The sequence below is a fragment of the Nerophis lumbriciformis genome, linkage group LG19, assembly GCF_033978685.3.
Source record: "Nerophis lumbriciformis linkage group LG19, RoL_Nlum_v2.1, whole genome shotgun sequence".
In the NCBI taxonomy this organism is placed as follows: domain Eukaryota; kingdom Metazoa; phylum Chordata; class Actinopteri; order Syngnathiformes; family Syngnathidae; genus Nerophis; species Nerophis lumbriciformis.
Window position 1 is genome coordinate 15,640,639 of NC_084566.2, and position 20,986 is coordinate 15,661,624.

General features: G+C 40.4%; 1 protein-coding gene and 1 long non-coding RNA gene across 3 annotated transcripts in view; one reads left to right on the forward strand and one right to left on the reverse strand.

Moving 5' to 3' along the window:
- Positions 1–20,986, forward strand: part of LOC133618796 (BTB/POZ domain-containing protein KCTD1) — a 45,010-nt gene that overhangs the window by 16,807 nt on the left and 7,217 nt on the right. Inside the window, exons 1-4 of one of the 2 annotated variants that reach the window (XM_061979515.1) lie at positions 5,977–6,213; positions 8,513–8,691; positions 11,067–11,211; positions 15,161–15,466. In XM_061979515.1, coding sequence (XP_061835499.1) covers positions 5,977–6,213; positions 8,513–8,691; positions 11,067–11,211; positions 15,161–15,466 — 867 coding nt within the window. Of the gene's footprint in view, positions 1–5,976; positions 6,214–8,512; positions 8,692–11,066; positions 11,212–15,160; positions 15,467–20,986 lie in introns of those variants that run through there. The other variant, XM_061979517.1, reaches the window with a different exon arrangement.
- Positions 4,498–5,919, reverse strand: LOC133618797 (uncharacterized). The gene is made up of 2 exons (XR_009817339.1): positions 5,774–5,919; positions 4,498–5,702 (listed from the first exon to the last, which is right to left on the reverse strand). It is a non-coding gene; the product is annotated as an uncharacterized lncRNA (long non-coding RNA).

Genomic DNA, 20,986 nt, shown 5'->3' on the forward strand with positions numbered 1-20,986 from the left:
GTCGTATTTTACGCTTCATAATGCGCCACACATTTTCAATGGTAGACAGGTCTGGACTGCAGGCGGGCCAGGAAAGTACCCGCACTCTTTTTTTACGAAGCCACGCTGTTGTAACACGTGCTGAATGTGGCTTGGCATTGTCTTGCTGAAATAAGCAGGGGCTTCCATGAAAAAGACGGCGCTTAGATGGCAGCATATATTGTTCCAAAACCTGTATGTACCTTTCAGCATTAATGGTGCCTTCACAGATGTGTAAGTTACCCATCCCTTGGGAACTAATGCACCCCCATACCATCACAGATGCTGGTTTTTCAACTTTGCGTCGATAACAGTCTGGATGGTTCGCTTTCCCTTTGGTCCGGATGACACGATGTCGAATATTTCCAAAAACAATTTGAAATGTGGACTCGCCAGACCACAGAACACTTTTCCACTTTGCATCAGTCCATCTTAGATGATCTCGGGCCCAGAGAAGCCGGCGGGGTTTCTGGATGTTGTTGATAAATGGCTTTTGCTTTGCATAGTAGAGCTTTAACTTGCTCTTACAGATGTAGCGACCAACTGTATTTAGTGACAGTGGTTTCCTGAAGTGTTCCTGAGCCCATGTGGTGATATCCTTTAGAGATTGATGTCGGTTTTTGATACAGTGCCGTCTGAGGGATCGAAGGTCACAGTCATTCAATGTTGGTTTCCGGCCATGCCGCTTACGTGGAGTGATTTCTCCAGATTCTCTGAACCTTTTGATGATATGATGGACCGTAGATGTTGAAATCCCTAAATTTTTTGAAATTGCACTTTGAGAAACGTTGTTTTTAAACTGTTTGACTATTTGCTCACGCAGTTGTGGACAAAGGGGTGTACCTCACCCGATCCTTTCTTGTGAAAGACTGAGCATTTTTTGGGAAGTAGTTTTTATACCCAATCATGGCACCCACCTGTTCTCAAATAGCCTGCACACCTGTGGGATGTTCCAAATAAGTGTTTGATGAGCATTCCTCAACTTCATCAGTATTTATTGCCACCTTTCCCAACTTCTTTGTCACGTGTTGCTGGCATCAAATTCTAAAGTTAATGATTATTTGCAAAAAAAAAAATGTTTATCAGTTTGAACATCAAATATGTTGTCTTTGTAGCATATTCAACTGAATATGGGTTGAAAATGATTTGCAAATCATTGTATACCATTTATATTTACATCTAACACAATTTCCCAACTCATATGGAAATGGGGTTTGTATATACATATATATATATATATATATATATATATATATATGTCTTAGAGCTGTGTTTTATTCTTCCCTTGTTACTTCAAAGAGGCTTGCAAGATGCTATTTTCGATTGCGTTTAGTCTATTCTGTTGATGATTACAATAACAATAGCAATAACAAAGTTCACTTATTGCAGGAACAAGTAACAAAATACAGGACTTAAGGCATCAAGACAGAAATATTTTAGCTACACAGCCTCAGTTTCAAAACAAACCGTTTCAAAACATCTCTAGGGTGCATCACCCCATCACTGGACCTTGAACACACTGGACTTGTCTGACCTTGCCCTTTAAAAAGAATGAAGACTTCCCCAGTGTCATTCTTGCTCCTGACTGACCAGCCTATGTATTTGCAATATTGAGACCAACGCTGTAACAATTACCTGCGACCGTTTTTGAATAAATCGAGTAAAATCTTGGTCAGCACGGTAGAACAGGGGTTAGTGCATGTGCCTCACAATACGAAGGTCCTGAGTAGTCCGGAGTTCCATCCCGGGCTTGGGATCTTTCTGTGTGGAGTTTGCATGTTCTCCCCGTGACTGTGTGGGTTCCCTCCGGGTGCTCCGGCTTCCTCCCACCGCCAAAAACATGCACCTGGGGATAGGTTGATTGGCAACACTAAATTGGCCCTAGTGTGTGAATGTGAGTGTGAATGTTGTCTGTCTATCTGTGTTGGCCCTGCGATGAGGTAGCGACTTGTCCAGGGTGTACCCCGCCTTCCGCCCGAATGCAGCTGAGATAGGCTGCAGCACCCCCCGCGACCCCAAAAAGGGACAAGCGGTAGAAAATGGATGGATGGAGTTAAATCTTCAAGTTGACAAAATCCTTGGCTGTTCAACAATAGAACAGAAGCCTTATATCATTATGTTTCATATCCATTATTATTAGGAATGTGCCAATCGATTGGCTACTGATCAGTATCGGCAGATTTCCGTGTGAAAGTACGTGATCGCTTTTGCCGATTAATGCTTTTCAATGCCGATCATTAACGCTGATCCCCTCTGGCTGACAGATCTGGTTATTAATCGCATAATCTAGGTGTGTTAGTTTGGTTTCTCAAAAGCCAAACATGATCAGATTAAGGTGTGTTCATGGGTTGTAGGATGCTTCTTTAAAGGCGAATTATTTGAGAAATCAGACTAATTTAGTGGTATGGTATGGTGTGGTATGCACTTTACTGTCATTGCACAAGTACAATGAAATTTAACTTTACGGCGCCCCGTAAAACGTGGGGAAAGATTAATAAAAAAAAGTCGATCTCAGACTGGGCTCCTATGGGGGAAGGGGCACAGACTGGGGCCAAGAAAAAACTTGATAGCCGATGAGCACACATAAACATTTCACACAGAAACTACAAAACTTGCAACAGGGGAATCTTGAAGCAACAACTTTGCCAAGTTGTAGCCATGGGAAGCAATCAAGATTAGAATGGTTGTGATTGAGAGCAAGAAGAAATTTGAAACTTTTGAGTCTTAATTGTCTATTTCTGGTCCTCAAATTCATCCTGCGAGGCAGACGGTTTGATGGTATCCAAAACCACAAAAGTGAAAGCCCAAAGTTCTGCCCGCATCCTCCAAACATTCCTGGCAGCTTCGGGGTACCTTGAAGGGCTGCCAGCATATTCAAATTTGCAACGCTTACTCCCAATCATATGATGTCCATATAGGTAGATATCAGCGTCATCGACTGAAAAGTGTCACCAGCCACGTGGCAGTCCGCTTCTCCCAAGAATCCATCATGTGTCCAGCAACAACCGTTCCGTCAAGACAGACTGGCTCCCCAGAACCCAAGATCTTATCAATTTTGTTGAGAGGCCAGTTGATCAATTAAATTGTTTCGTTTTAGTGCAAAAAGAGGCAACAAGAAAGTTGAGACAAGACGATACTACGGAGCAAGCAGGACAGACACGGAGAGGGGAGGGAGTGTGACAGTCTTTGCCAAGAGCCAAGAGAAAAATGTCCATGTACATGTAGTCACCGCTAATTATGTCTCTCTATAAACAGTGTAGAGACACTCCCCCAAGACAATAATCACCTTTATTACGGAAAATATACTGAATTTCTTACTATCTAAAGTTTCATTATCAAATATTAAACATGTTTCACACCAAGATCAAGCCAGGAGCAGCTATGCTAATAGCAAAGCTAACCGCAAAGCTAGCTTTAAACAACAGACGTTTAGTAAGTGTATATGGTCCAAAGCGTAATTAAAGTGTAGATGTGTTCATGTTTACAAACTCAGCTAACATTTACCTGGACACATGAGGTCTTTTAAGGCAAAATCCAAAGGATTTAAATGAGTAGTCGCTAGTAGTTATTGTGTACTATTTTAATCAAACAATTTACAACTAATACATGTGATCTGTATCGGTCAAGCTCACTCATGGTTGGATCATCAATAGCATAAAATCCTGATTGGAACATCCCAAATTATCACATGATATCAGGCACGCTAACAGACAATTGTGCATCAGAGTGGATGGTGCAGTGGTTAGTGACACTATGTGGTGACTCAGTACAGGTTGCAGCCTGCTTTTTTTTTTTATTCCATGGTGATGTGTGATGAAATTGAAAATTTATTATTTTTACCCATGCTTCCAGGAAATTTTCCATATTTTAAAATGTACCGGTAAATGTTGACAGGTATGCTTTTCATGTGTTTGTTCAGCCCTTTGCGCCTTTAAGTTGGTCAAATCGAGGGATGTTCTGATCAGGGTTTTACGCTGCCAATTCCAATACGATCATCCATGACCCACTGAGATCAGCAGATATCAATATGTATAAACTGTCTAAATTGGTTAGACAGTCTAATTCTACTGACTAAGTCTGTTTTTTCAAATTAATTATAGTGAGCGCTATTGACAGTTTAACAATATCAGCACAATATTTAAACTTTTCTCTTTTAATACATACATTTGTTTGCGCAAAACAAAGTCAATGGTACACGCTAACTAAATAAAATCTATCTATTAATCACTGGAATCATTTTAGCCCTCAAAGTCCTCCTGTGTCCAGGGATATGTCTCAGAATTGATAAACATTAACAAAAGATTTTGAGAAAATAAACATATCGATCTAATCATTCTAGTATTACCCTATAGTGTCGACGCCACCAATTTATGGATGGATCCGCCTCCTCTTATGTGTACTGACTGAAACAATGCTGACATACCAACAGCTGTCCTTATATGATCCTCTCTGGAGACCAGTGATTCTCAAGCTGTGGTAGGTATACCTACACATACAGCATCTTTTAGACCAGGCCTGGGCAATTATTTTGACTCGCGGGGCCAAATTTAGAGAAAAAAATGTGTCTGGGGGCCGGTATATCTGATTTTTAGGAACACTAATACAAAACCTCACAATAATGTCTGATTGAATGTTCCATATGCCAAATAATCACTTGATTAAAGTACAATGTTTTATTGTTCTACATAGCGTGTAATGTCACATTGGCCAAAAATACTAAATATAAATAAATAAAACATCTGCTTTGTTTTAATAAATACTTCGGCCTACTATGCTACTGTATTTTAATGCTGGTCATTATGGTGGTACTTGGAGAGCCAATTGTTCTTTGAGGTGGTACTTGGTGAAAAAAGTTTGAGAACCACTGATGTAGCAAAAATGTCTGCATATCGCAAAATATTTAAGTAAATCATTGAATATTGTTCTAATTTGTGGCACCTTGAAAGAATAATATGTTGATAGACAGTCTAAAAGTAACATTTCCTTCATCACACGTTATTTTGCGGTAAAAATCGCAATTTTGGAAAGAAAAATGGCAATTATCGCACAGACCTATAGGGTACTAAAAATAAATCCGATATTAGCCAGAGAGGATCGGCGTTTTTGATCGGCACTGAAATTAGAATGGAGACAGAGCCAGGCCTACTCGACCAAAATCAGTCTGTGACCTCACCAATGCGCCTTTGGAAGAATGGTCTCAGAAGAGTTGAAGCTGTAACAGCTGCAAAAGGTGGACCGACATCATATTGAACCCTATGGGTTAGTAATGGGATGGCACTTCAAGTTCATAAGTGAGTCAAAGCAGGTGGCCAAAAACTTTTGGCAATATAGTGTATGTTTAATGTACCCTAAGATGTTTTGGTAAAATAAAGCCAATAACGCAATTTTTTGTGGTCCCCCTTATTTAGAAAATTATCGAAATACATTCTGGTATTGGTACTAAAATATAGGTATCGGGACAACTGTAGTGCACACACAGGAATACTGCTCTGTATTTCATATAAATTACATGTAAGGTAATAAAAACAGTGCCATCTGGTGGGGCACAGATTGGATTTGTGTGTGATGAGTTGGTTGTTAGCTGAATTGCAGCCTTATGCAGTGTGTGTGTGTGTGTGTTGGAAGAGGAGGGAAGCAGGAAGGGGGAGCAAAGGTCAGAAGACGGTGGGGGGTCCAGACCAGTTCTGACAAAAAAGGGGGGAAAAGAAGGAGTAAAAACAGGATTGGTTCGGCCGTGAAAATGCGACAGTCGTACCTGCTGCCAGTGAAAGAGCGACAGCCTCGATTGGAAGAAAGAGCCGCGGGCGCTGCGATGCTAATGTTGTCGGGGGCTTTGACTTCTCCCAGCCATTGCAAGCGAGCTGCTCCACCTGACAGCCTCGCTCTCCCCAACCGCCTCCTCGCGTCCGGAAGAAGGTGCCTTTCACCCGGCCAAAAGGACGTCAAACACAACAGAAGATGGACGAGACGGATATCATGGACTTGACGCACCAGAAGGCGAGGAAGCGACTGCGGACAATCACTTCCGCGGACGAGGCGGTGCACGCGCCCCTCAAACGCGTGCCGATGCGGGCTGCGGAGTGCCGCGAGACGTCGCTCATGTACGCCGTGCGAGGAGAGCCGCTCCCCGCCGCCTCTCTCAAGCAAAACGACCACTCGGTCACCTCCTCTCCGACCAGCGTCATGCCTGCGCAGGTAAACGCGCTCTTTCCATTCATTTTTATTCAGGATTTTTAACCACCGAGCAACATCGATTCGACCAAAAACTTTTTTTTTTGCAGCCGTTACCTCGTGTGTGTATGTGTGTATGCGTGTGTGTGTGTGTGTGTGTGTGTGTGTGCCGCAAATAGTCTATTTAGGTTAAGGCAAGGGTGTTAAACGTACGGTCCGAGGGCCAGATCAGGCCCGCGAACAGGTTTTCTCCGGCCCGCGGGATGAGTTTGCTAACTATAAAAATGTACCTAAAGTGTGTGAATGAAAGAAACTGCTGTTCTAAATGTGTCCACTGGATGTCACAATAGCAATTCTTTGTATCCTTGTAGATCAATGGTTCTTAACCTTGTTGGAGGTACCGAACCCCACCAGTTTCATATGCGCATTCACCGAACCCTTCTTTAGTGAAAAATAAAATGTTTTTTTTTTTCAAATTCAAGACAACGTTATATGTTTTTGGTAACACTCTAGTATGGGGAACATATTCTAAGTAACACAGACTTAATTTAGAGTTATTTGGTTAGGGTTAAGGTTAGAGGGTTAGGGCCAGGGTTAGAGGGTTAGGGTTATAATAAGGCAGTAATAAGTACTTAACAATGACTAGTTAAGAGCCAAAATGTTACTAATTTGCATGTTAATAAGCAACTAATTAATGGTGAATATGTTCCCCGTACTAAAGTGTTACCATGTTTTTTTACTGGTGCACAAAATGAACCGTGCATGAACATCACCTTGTTCAAAGAACAAAACCAACACAGCGTCCAAACGCACAACAAATTACACACCTGCAAATCAGTGTGACTTCCGTAATACGCCGATAGGGAGAAGTTTTTATTTACATGATGAGTCAGGTGTGTTTTGACGTCCGCCGAACCCCTGAGCCAAACTCACCGAACCCCTAGGGTCCGATCGAACCCAGGTTAAGAACCACTGTTGTAGATTATGCTACATATGTACAAAATAAACCACATGATGTTAAGTACATCAGTCGAGGAAAATGACCAAACTACATAAATAACGTACTGTAATTTGATTTTGATCATTTTTTCATCTTGATGTATTGAAAATTAACACCAATAAGTTGACTAATGAACAGTATCACATAATTCATTCAGAAAATATAAATAACGACAAATAAAGTATCCATCCATCTATTTTCTACCGCTTGTCCCGTTCAGGGCCGCGGGGGTTGCTGGAGCCTATCTCAGCTGCATTCGGGCAGAAGGCGGTGTACACCCTGCACAAGTCGCCACCTTATCGCAGGGCCAACACAGATAGACAGACAACATTCAAAGTATATATACTATTAACCGCAACAGGCAATTGTAAAAAAAACAAAAAATATTATGATTTGTACAATTTCAGAATGTGCTTGTTCTATTTTTAAACAAAAAACAATCTTTGAATTTATTAATGGAAAACCCCTTGAGATGCAGCGTCTCGTTTTCAAGGGGGACCAAAGATATTTAAAATTAAAGATATAATACAACACAGGACAAGTTACACAACAAACAATTACAGACAGACAATCATTAAAGACGATTTTGCTCAGATACCTTTCAGCTCACACATCTCTCTCAAAATGTACAATATTTACAATAGAATAACATAATGCAGAAAAATAAATATAGTATTATTAAATTAAATTCCAACCAAGGGCATACTACATACAGTGGCATTCAGTTTTAAGATAAACAAAAAGAGACATTTTGAAGGGACCAATGGTTGATAAAGACCTCAGAGAGACAGGCAGATGATTCCAGTCAAAGGGGGCTCTAAAACAAAAGGACCAGCTCTTTACGCATAGCAGGGACAGTAAATGTAGGATATTGAGAGTCTCTTAGAGGGTAGGATGATGTAAAGGGCACAAGAAAACATTTCAAATATGCTGGTAGATTAAAATAAAAACACTTGAAAATAAATAGAAACCAGTGGTACAGCCGTCGCTAGTCAGGATGGAGCAAGTTGAGCTGGGTGTATAAATGACAGTGATGAGTTCTGTATGGCAATCTGAAGTTGTCTTTATTTTTAACTTATCGTGCCGTGATTTTACCAGTCTGGCCTACTTGGGAGTGGATTTTTCTCCATGTGGCCCCCGATCTAAAATGAGTTTGACACCCCTGGGTTGAGGGCAGGCTATTATTACAGCTTCCCCCAAATTAATTTTTTTTTGGAGTTTATAGCCTGCAGGTGCAGATTCATGGGAGCATTCAGGTCAAGGTCGAGCTGCAGGGAAAACTATACAGTAATCGTATTTTCTCTCTCTCTTGTCCCCAATCAGGATAATCGCTCCAGCATGTCCAGGCCTATGATCACCCGGTCGCCAGTGTCCCCCCTGAGCAACCAGGGCATACCCACGCCGGCGCAGCTCACAAAGTCCAACGCCCCCGTGCATATCGACGTGGGGGGACACATGTACACCAGCAGCCTGGCCACCCTCACCAAATTCCCAGAATCAAGGTGAGTTTCCAACATGCAATAATGTAACAATGTGTGCAACAATAAAATATGTCCCCATACAGAGAGGTATTTGACTATCCTGATGCACAATGTCCATATAGTGAGGGATAAAAGAATGTGTTTACACTGCAAGCTAAAGTGGCCCAAATCGGATGTTTTTTAATCCGATTTTTTCCAGCTAACTGAAGTAAAATGTAATTTTCATCTGACTCCAGTGTAAACACACACAGGCCCCAATGTGGCCTGGACGTCACTTGCATGCGCACTTCGATAAAGTGAAAACAAAGGAAGTTGACCGGGGGGAAGTCGCTACTACTACAAAATTAAATAAAAGTCGCAACACCTTAAAATATTGTGGGGGTTTTTACGTGAAAGTAATGTAATGTATGAATGGATGTATATCGTGTAATATATTTGGGAGGGTTCTAATATTTTTATGGCTGTTAAGTCGAGGAGACTATGTGAGATTTATTTTTCAACTCATATGTAAGCAAATATTTCTTCGGAATCAAAGTACCGTATATAAATACAGTACAGGCCAAAAGTTTGGACCCACCTTCTCCTCATTCAAAACGTTTTATTTATTTTCATGACTATTTACATAGTAGATTGTCACTGAATGCATCAAAACTATGAATGAACACATGTGGAGTTATGTACTTCACGAAAAAAGGTGAAATAACTGAAAACATGTTTTATATTTTAGTTTCTTCAAAATAGCCACCCTTTGCTCCGATTACTGCTTTGCACACTCTTGGCATTCTCTCGATGAGCTTCAAGCACACCTGTGAAGTGAAAACCATTTCAGGCGACTACCTCTTGAAGCTCATATATATATATATATATATATATATATATATATAGATATAGATATATATATATATATATATATATATATATATATATATATATATATATATATATATATATATATATATATATATATATAGATATATATATATATATGTGTATATATATATATTCATACATAATATTACTTTTTTATATCCTCAAACCTCACTTTTAAAATGTGGCGACTTTTATTTGTAGCATTAGTCACGACTTCCTTATTCATTTACGGAATCCAGTCAACTTCCTTTATTTTTACTTTATCGAACCGTCCATGCAAGTGACATTGGGGCCTGTGCGCCTTTTTACTGGAGTCTGAGCAAGATCTCATTTTACTTTTAATCCAAACAGTCAGCTGGAAAAAATCTGATTTGTGACCACTTTGACCTGCACTGTAAACATAGTCAGTGTGAATGCAGCATTTAAAGACAGCGCCTCTGCTGGTTGCAGCCAGGTAGTGCACTCAATTTTGCCTCAGTGATCGATTCCATGCAATTGACAGTCTCATTAAGGATTGCTTCATTGATTAGTTGATTCGTTTTCATATTCATTTGAAAGACCTGAAAGAGTTGCTGACTGTTCTGAGCTCTTGTTTCCGTGCAAGTGTTACATTTAGCTGTTTCATTGCTTTTTGTTTTGTAGCAGCTAAGTAGTGCACTCTATTTGAGGTTTACTTTTGAAAATATTACTATGCATATTATTTGTAAACGGGTGCTAGAATCCCTTGTTAAATGTTCTGGACTCCTGTTTCCATGCAAGTGTCGTAGTTTTAGCAAGCCTACATTTTAAAGACTTGGAAGTATCTCAGAATGTTCTGGACTCCTGTTTCTACATCAATTCTGCATTAACTTGAATAATTCTGCCTACCAAGTTGATAGTTGTAGCTAACAACTACATTTTATTTTCCTCAATTTCTTTCAGGCACAACTAATCAATATTAATTGATTCCATACGAATGTCTTTTTATCTGTTAGAATCTCGAAATGTTCTGAACTCCTGTTTCCATGCCAGTGTCACACCAAGTAGCGACCCATAGGAGTTGTGCCATAGCTTAGCTGTTCTTCTTTACGAGCGGTCTCGCTGAGACTAAACAACAGTGCCTCTGCTGGCTGTCGTCAAGTACTGCGCCCCGCATTGTCTCAATTGTTTCAAGATGTGATTAATTATTTCCACGTGAAAGAAGCAGTTTTTTGGATCAGGTTGTTCTACCCCAAATGTGCAGAATGCAGCGTGCAGACAAAGGCGACTTGGTTGTTTTGACAGATGTCACAGCAGCAGTAAAAGGCCAAAGGGCACGTAGGGCCATCTGGAGGCTGGGAGGTCGCTGCAGGCCGTGTGCCAGAGGGTGACTGGCACTCTTCCCGCCTCGGGCAGAGCGCGACCAGCTGGCCCTGACCTCTCCAAATCTCTTTCTTTCCTTTCCTTGTCTTTTTTGTCCGCATCACTATAGTAGCTGTGCATCAGCGCCGCTCAAATAGTCGCTGACACAACCACCCACCCCCTCCCCTTTCGCTGTGTGTGCGCAGGATCGGTCGTCTCTTTGATGGCACAGAGCCCATAGTCCTGGACAGCCTGAAGCAGCACTACTTCATAGACAGGGACGGACACATGTTCCGCTACATCCTCAACTTCCTCAGGACGTCCAAGCTGCTCATCCCGGACGACTTCAAAGTAAGAGAGTGTCATCAGCCAGTCAGCGCTTCTACAAGTCACACAATGCAAGGCTGGCGGTTACTCTCAGTTCATACAGGAGACGCTGCCGAAAAAAATAGCAGAGGTCTTCCGAGCACGATGAAAGATATTAAAGGGAAACAGATAAACCGTCATTGAGATAATAAATATTGCTACGTGTCGCAACGGCGAATTACGCGACATGCGACCCATTAGTATTCCTACCATTTAACTCGTGTGTACCATTTAGTCAGTAATTACTTGACTTGCCCCCCGGGAGAAAACAAAGAAGCACATCATCTGATAGATTATCCACAGCGAGGCTTCATCAGTGGAAAGTATGTCAGCTAAAATAAGCAAAGACAGGCCCAAATTGCAGCAAAGGCCACATTCCCGCTAGGGGACCAAACTTCAATGTGGTGCTTTTGAGGCCCAGCAGCCACAAAAACAAGCCTTTTTGTAGGCTTTTCGAAAACAGCACAGTAATCCTGTCATGTTGAGGATCTTTGGCGGTTGTTTTTGTAGTCGGTGCTTCAATACAGCCGTGTTAAAAGAATATAGAGCAGAGCTGGGTAAATATTTTTACTCGGGGGCCACATTGAGAGAAAATAATGTATCTGGGGGGCCAAGGTGTATGTGTGTATAAATTATATGTACACATTTAGCTGTAAAAATCTGCTGTACAGAATGTGGGTCCCTTTTTTCCAGGAACACTAATACCAAAAGTCACAATGTCCAGTAGAGTTCTAAAAACGTTATGACAGACCACCTCAAAAAACGGAATGGAATTTTACAGTTTATTACCGACTGGGACACCCAAAATGTACAATTAAATAAAGAAAGTGGGATTTACAATATTAACTATGAACAATAAAACACTGAATATTAACAATGTATGAACATTGCTCCTCTTTTACTTCTCAGACCAGCTTCTCGATCTTTTACAATCAAGCAAAACACAACAAAAATGTAAAAAACAACAAACTATGACGGCAATGGGTAATACACACCTACAATATGATATATTATCAAGTAAAAATCTGTTTCTGACACATGCATTTCGGGCTGGCTGCTCTGAAACAAATCCCGCCCACTCTGGTTTGTTCCTGGTCTGAGCTGCTATGACCTAGATTACCGTAATAACTTGTATATCACCCAAAAGCGCAGATTTCAACCATTGAAATACTTTCTATAGTTCAAGACTGACGGTCATTTAAAAACAACACTGCACAGCATAATGGTGGCTACAGTTTTGATGTTAAAGGTCTAAAAAAAATAATGCAGAGAAGCCTTAAAACAGAAGTTATATTATTATACAGAGGATTTTAAACTAGCATTGTTTCAATGGATACTCAAAAAACAGCAGAGGGCCTCTACTGTTTTTTAGAGAGATCTTTAAAAACAGCAGTTTTATTATTTAGAGGATCTTAGACTACCATTGTTGTAGTATATCCTTACAAACAGCAGATGTTCTCTGTCATTAAGAGGATTTAGGCTACATTTTTTTGCAGAAGATCCCTAAAAACAGCAGTTCTATTATGTAGAGCATCTTAGACTTGCATTGATGATGTAGATCTTTAAAAACAGCATGGTACTTTTGTCAAAAAGAAGATCTTTGGCTGCAAGTTTTTGCAATAGATTCCTAAAAACAGCAGTTCTATTATGTAGTGGATGTTAGACTTGCATTGATGCAGTAGATCTTTAAAAACAGCATGGTGCTTTTGTCAAAAAGAGGATCTTTGGCTGCAAGTTTTTGCAGAAGGTTCCTAAAAACGAGCAGAGTTCCCCTGTTATAAAGAGGCTTTCTGGTTAACATTTTTTCAATAAATCATTAAAAATATTAGCCTGCTCTTGTCCGTACATGTTTTGCAGCATATCTCCAAAAACAGCAGAGGCTATTTGTCCAGCCTTTGTGCTGCAGATTCTTAAGTCAAAGTTAAAGTACCAATGATTGTCACACACACACACTAGGTGTGGTGAAATTTGTCCTTTGCATTTGACCCATCCCCTTGTTCACCCACGAAATGTGTCCTCTGCATTTGACCCATCCCCTTGTTTTAAAAACAGCATGGTACCTTTTGTCAAACAGTTATTTGGCTATACAACCTTTTTGCAGTAGATTCTTCTAAACACTGGAGTGCCCTTGTTATAAAGAGGCTTTCTGGTAAACATTATTCCAGTAAATCCTTAAAAAGTGCAGAGGGCTACGGTCATACCGGGGATCTTAAGGTACATCTTTGGCAGCAGATCCTTAAAAAAACAGCAGAGTTCTCCTATCATAGAGGATCTGTGGTATATTAGATCTTTAAACATAGCAGAGTGCTTTAGACGTATAGAAGATTGTTAAATATAATAATTCCAGTTTATAATAGATAGATCTTTGGCTCCTATAACATTATTACCGTATTTTCCGGACCATATAGCGCACTGGATTATAAAGCGCACTGCCGATGAGCGGGTCTAATCAGGTTTTTTCCATACAAAAGGCACACCGGATTATAAGGCGCATTAAAAGGGTCATATAATTAAAAAAATGTCTAAATGTAAAACACTTCCTTGTGGTCTACATAACATGTGATGGTGGTTCTTTGGTCAAAATGTTACAGAGATTATGTTTTACAGATCATCTTCAAGCCGCTTTCTGACAGTCGCTTCAGGATGCGTCGTTTTGTGGGCGGTCTTATTTACGTGGCTCACCTTCGACAGCGTCTTTTCCCCGTCATCTTTGTTGTAGCGGTGTAGCGCGCAAGGACGGAAGTGGAAGAAGTGTCAAAAGATGGAGCTAACTTAATGACATTCAGACTTTACTGAAAACAATAACGGCGCAGCATAACTAGTGCAATAACAACGCCGAAAATGTGTCCCGTGAAAAACCGTCCAACGGAACTCTCTAATAACTAAAGTTCCTTGGGTGAATAATGTAAACTCACTACGCTATGTATTAGCGCTTTCATGGCGAGTTTACCGACAGATACAAGTAAGAACTTTACACTATATTAGAAATGGCAACAGCGGAGGATGAATGTCCCATAACAAGAAGATAGAGAAAAAGAAGACGCTTATCGACAACGCAGTCGACACGAATTACAAAAGCGGACGCGCGCACATTTTTTAGGACTTATGCAGGTACCAGAAGGTAAGAAAAGTTGTTTTTGCATAATATTGCAAAACAAAACGCCAGATAGTATGTCTTACCTTATACACACACCATAATAATACTCGTATGTTGAAGCACAGTACAATCAATCAAGCGGTGCAGCTTCATAGCTTACCAAAGTCGTACTAAAGCAGTTTGATAGATTTTTGAGCGCCGTGTGAAATGTTCCATATTTTCAATGGAACTTATAAAAATGTTGGTTTTGTTTACTTGAGTCATATTGCAGTCTACACGTATCGCTTATGTGTGACGGCCATCTACTGGTCACACTTATCATTTCACCATGTACCAAATAAAATAGCTTCGAGGTCGGTAAGCACAACCAAAATCATTCCGTACATTAGGCGCACCGGGATATAAGGCGCACTGTCGAGTTTTGAGAAAATGAAAGGATTTTAAGTGCGCCTTATAGTCTGAAAAATACGGTACTTCATTTATGGAATTCAATGTACTCGCCATATGCAATGCTTGTATGCTACTGTAAACAACCTGGGAGCAATGTGTGCACACTCATTATTGTCATCTACTGTAAGACCTGCCATTGACTGCATGAACACCGACTAAAAAGAGCTGACGACAGGCCATGCTGGTTGGACTAAACACAAAAACCGTAAGAATATGTGCAGACTTAAAATCTCAGCCGGACACTTTGAATGTGTTCCAGAAAATGGACATAAGGATGAGGATGGAGATAAGACAGGACATTAACTCAGTGTTGACCCAAGATGACTGACAATAAGAATCACTCACTTGTCCTTGTGTCCTAATATGCCTTTCGTCCTTCTCTCCAAGGACTACAGTCTGCTGTACGAGGAGGCCAGATACTTCCAGCTGCAGCCCATGCTCTCCGAGCTGGAGCGCTGGCGCCAGGACCAGGAGCTGGGCCGGGTGTCACGTCCCTGCGAGTGCGTGGTGGTGCGCGTGGCGCCCGACCTGGGCGAGAGAATCACGCTGAGCGGCGACAAGGCGCTGATAGAGGACGTCTTCCCCGAGATCGGCGACGTCATGTGCAACTCGGTCAACGCCAGCTGGAACCACGACTCCACGCACGTCATCCGCTTCCCGCTCAACGGCTACTGCCACCTTAACTCTGTCCAGGTAAGAACAGCTGGTTAGTCACATCACAACATATCCTAGCAATCACGAGATACCGTCTCGGCCAGGGGTGTCAAACTCGTTTTCATTGAGGGCCACATCGCATTATGGCTGCCATCAGAGGGTCGCATTTAACAGTAAATTATTAAAGGAATTTACCTATGAATTTTATTATTAAATATATTTTTTACGCACACTGTAAAAAAAAAAAAAAAAAATCTGTATATTTCACATTGAAATTCTGGTCACCATTTTTTTTAATGCAAAATCGACAGATTTTTAAAAACATTTTATTACTGTAGATGGAAAACAGTACCCACTGTTTATTTACCATTTTAAAATGGTACCACAGTTATTTTACGGTAAAATGCTGGCAGCTTAGTTGCCAGAATCTTACTGTAAAATTTAAGGTAGTTCGTTCAACCTATTACTCTAAATAGAAAAACAGTACCACTGTTATATTTTAATTCTGGCAACTGAGCTGCCGGTTTGTTACCGTAAAATAACTGTGGTACCATTTTGCCATTTACAGTAACAACAACCGTAGATTTTACAGTAAAAAAAAAAAAAAAGGCAGCATGCATTTTATAGTAAAAACAGTGGTAGAGTTTTTCTCAATTTTAAGTTTTCAGTTGAATATGCTGTAAAAAAAAAAACATTGTCATTTTAACATCCTATTGTCCTTTTTACAGTGTACAATTTGATGGATAACTTCCTTTGAAATCATAAGTCAAGCAGATATTGAAGTATTTATTTTTATTTTAACAAATAAAAATGTGTGGAAACTATGGTGATATATTGTTCGTTGCAATATTGCATACTATTAACATTTAAAAGGTATGCAATTTCATGCAGTACATATATTTTTTTTTTTTGTCAAAATGAAAAGAACAAATACATTTAGTACAAAAAGATAAGGTACTTCATTGATGCATATTTTCCTAGGCGTTCGCAGGCCATATAAAATGATGTGACGGGCCAGATACGGCCCCCGGGCCTTCAGTTTGACACCTGTGGTCTAGGCCCTTTAGGCAGACAGATTGGCAAAATTCAAAAATAAAACTGGATACAGAGGTAAGATCTCTACATCGATGACTTAATCGAAAGAACAAAAAAGATTACCAATGCAATTGTTGGTGAGCAGTGTGCCGCTGCAGTGTTTATAGACATATCATAAACATTTTAACCAATAAATCAATGTATACTAATTAGCAAATTAGAATGGTATGACATCAGCGGGTTGGTCTTTAACTGGGTAAAAAGCTAACGGTACTTAACCAACAGGGGAGCGACACATGAATTTAGATGAACACAGGTCTACCACGCTAAATATATCTTACGGCGTACCCCAGGGATCAATACTGGGACCAAAAATGTTCAATTTCCAATATAGACCACATTTGTAAAGTTCCAAAGGACTTAAAGTTACATGACCTCATTTTGTTTCGGATAAAACACACAGAAGCTAATATAAATAATAACAGAAGAAATGAATAAACAATATTATTCATGCCAACTTCATTGATTATTTATTTATTTGATTTGTTTGGCGTTAAAATTGAGCACAGGAAGTGAATAAATGTGTTAGAAAGTGTTTTGAAAATAAACTGCTTCTTCCTACTCCTTTTCGGACACGTGGTACTGAGAAACTGGATATATGTGATGGACCATATTGTAACTGAATGCATGTTCGAAATAAATTAAAACTAACCAACTGGCGCTCCGTGGGCTAAATCAGGTCCATTAGTGACATCATACCGGAGGGAAATTTGAGAGCATTTTTGCAGTAGATACTTTAATACAGTAGTGGGCAATTATCCTTTAAAGACTCTTTGACTAGCATGTTGTTCCAGTATATCTTTAAAAACAGAACAATGCTATTGTGACATCCTATTCTCTGCAGTGGGCATTAAACAGAACAAACACAAATGTCCACTACAGAGAACTCAGGTTCTGAGGATGATATAGAATACAGGTGTCAAACTGAAAGCCCGGGGGCCAAATCTGGCCAGCGACATCATTTTATCTGGCCCGCAAACACCTGGAAATTTGTACTTCATATTTTCTCACTAAATGTATATGATTTGTTTCATTTTGACAGACAAAATATATGTAGTGCTTGAATTTGCATACCTTATAAACTTTAACAGTATCCAATATTGCAACAAACATTACAATATATTATCATACTTTCCAAACATTTTTTGTCTAAATAAAATAGAAATACTTAACTTTACAGTAAACTACCCATCAAAGTATTAAAAATAACACATTTTACGTTGTTCTTTACAGCATATTACTGTAAATAGAAAAAAACTAAAAAATGTTGGCGTTAAAACTCTGTTGACTGAGCTGCCAGTTTTTGACTGTAAAATCTACGGTTGTTGTTTTTAACGGTGGAAAGACGGTACATTTGGTTTTACGGTAGAAAAACTGGCTGCTAAGTTGCCAGAATGAAAAAATAACTTGTAGTGTTTTTCCATGAACATTATAATGCTGTAAAAACCAATGTATATTTAACACAAAAATGATGGCAACTAAGCTGCCAGCTCTTTCCGTAAACCCCCCCCCCCCCCCCCCAAAAACAGTGGTACTGTTTTTCTATTTACCGTAAAATGTTGTACAAAATTAAAAAACACTATATTACAGTAAAATTTTGTAAATGTAAAGTTTTTACTGTAAAAACGACAGTCTACTTAAAGCAATTTATATAATTAATAATGAAATCCAAAGGCAAATTCATACATTATTCCCTGTTACAAGCGGCCCTCTGATGGCAGCCATAACGGCGATGTGGCCCTCAATGAAAACGAGTTTGACATTCCTGATAAAGAAGATCTTTGACTACCGTTCATGCTGTAGATCGTTAAAAACAGCAGACCGAGATCTTTGACGAGGTCCTTAAAAACAGCAGAAACCTGCTGTGATATAGATGTGATCTGCGGTTGTGCTATTTGCGCTACCTGCTTAAAAACAGCCGAGCCCTTTTGGCAAATAGAGGATCTTTGGCTATTGTTTTTTGTAGATCCTTAAAAACAGAAGAGGGTCTTTGACAAGCATTTTTGCAGTGGTTCTTTAAAAAACAGCACATAGGTTCTTTGGCTAGCATTCAAATTAAAATACGACGTAATTAGTTTTATGTTAAATGATAAATAAATAAATGGGTTGTACTTGTATAGCGCTTTTCTACCTTCAAGGTACTCAAAGCGCTTTGACACTACTTCCACATTTACCCATTCACACACACATTCACACACTGATGGAGGGAGCTGCCATGCAAGGCGCTAACCAGCACCCATCAGGAGCAAGGGTGAAGTGTCTTGCTCAGGACACAACGGACATGACGAGGTTGGTACTAGGTGGGGATTGAACCAGGGACCCTCTGGTCGCGCACGGCCACTCTTCCACTGCGCCACGCCGTCCGTTGAATAATAAGGTACGGTAATGTTTTCAATCAACATTTGAAAATGGTTTCCATTGACTTTTCTGAAGTAGAGTTCCAATATGAATTATTAAGGAAAGCGAGGCATATTTGAGTAGATTACACACAGATCTGGACAGCGTCTGAGGACGTCTCCAAAAGACAAAACAACAAAAAAACCATCTCTGAAGTGAGTGCAAAGAGAGAGAGAGATCACAGCGAGACACTGAGCATGCTCCGTCCCTGGCAGCTTGTCCCCAGGCAGGGCCCATAATCCTGTTTGGTTATTAAAGCATGCCGGCGGTGGATGCTGTATCTGCGGCTAATGGAGGCAGGGCGGTGAGGGTAGCGGGGGAGGGGGGGGATCTTTGTAGTTTTGGCGGGGGCTTGGGCCGGGAGGGGTTTTTTGGGGGGGTGAAATGGGTGGAGTTTCTATTTTTTTGAGCTGAGCGACCCACACCGAGCCAAGTGCTCGGGAGAAAGCCACACTGCTCCCTGGGGCCTCTTCGATGGAATGTGATCCTGCAGGCCCCCAGGACACGTCTGTAGATGTCTGCAAGGCGGCGAGCACACAAACACAAACAAGGAGACAATAGACTCTGTAAAGGAAAGTCAAACAACCGGCGTCCTCCACAATGGACATTTGTGATTATTTTTCACCCAAAATTTGTAAATCTGAGGGGGAAAAAATACCCCAAAAAATGTCCACTGCAGAGGACGCTGGTTCCCTGGAGGATATCCATACAGGATCAGGCGGGGGTTCTCTATTAACTGTCAGATTGTTTTTGTTCTTGCAGATGACAGAAATATAAAATCAGTGAAGTTGGCACAATGGTAAATAAAAACAGAATACAATAATTTGCAAATCCTTTTCAACCTATATTCAATTGAATAGACTGCAAAGACAAGATACTTAACGGGAATTTGGAGAAATCACTGCACGTAAGCGATGATATTACGGACCTTCGATCCCTCTGCACAGCACAGCATCAAAAAGCAACATCATTGTGTAAACAATATCACCAAATGGTCTCAGAAACACTTCAGAAAACCACTGTCAGTAACCACAGTTCGTCACTACATCTATAAGTGCAAGGTAAAACTATTATGCAAAGCGAAAGCCATTTATCAACAATACCCAGAAACTCCGCCGGCTTCGCTGGGCCAAAGCTTATCTAAGATGGACTGATGCAAAGTGGAAAAATCTTCTGTGGTCTGATGAGTCCACATTTCCAATTGTTTTTGGAAACTGTGGACGTCGTGTCCTCTGGACCACAGAGGAAAAGAAAAATCCGAATTTTGAGAGGCGCAAAGTTCTAAAAGCCAGCATCTGTGATGGTATGGGGGTGTATTAGTGCCCAAGGCATGGGTAACTTACACATCTGTGAAGGCACCATTAATGCTGAAAGATACATACAGGTTTTGGAGCAACATATGTTGCCATCTAAGCAACGTTACCATGGACGCCCCTGCTTATTTCAGCAAGACAATGTCATGTCCGGTGAAAATAGGACGTATGGTCAGTCTATCCTAGCCCATTAGCTGCTAGCATGCTAGCAAAAGAGGACATGTCCGGTGAAACCTATCGCTGCTAGCATGCTAGCAGCAACCGGGCTAGGATAGACTGACCATACGTCCTCTTTTCACCGGACTTGTCCTCTTTTGCGGGGCTGTCCGGGCGGTGTTTCTTAAATGCCTCAAATGTCCGGCATTTTGAGTTAGGATTGCGTGTATTTTCAATGTACGTTCAGGGTTAAGAAGGTTAAAAACACAACAAGTTGTGCGCGCAGCAGCATTCGTGAGGGAGGGGCAGAGACAGAGAGAGCGAGAGAGTTATGATAAACGCGCATGCGTCGTCAGGCTCTGCTTTTTATCCATAGATTTATCAGATTTAATTTTTTATTAACTATAGCAGGGGTTTCAAAAGTGTGCATTTTTGTAACATTTTCCTTGTTTTATTTGGCAATTTTTTGGAAAGAACATGGCGCCATTATGCTGTTTTCTTTCAATAAAATACTGGAAAGGATAGAAATGTAGTTTGTCTCTTTTATCCGATTATTAATCGATGATCAAATTAATCGTTAGTTGCAGCCCTAGTGTAT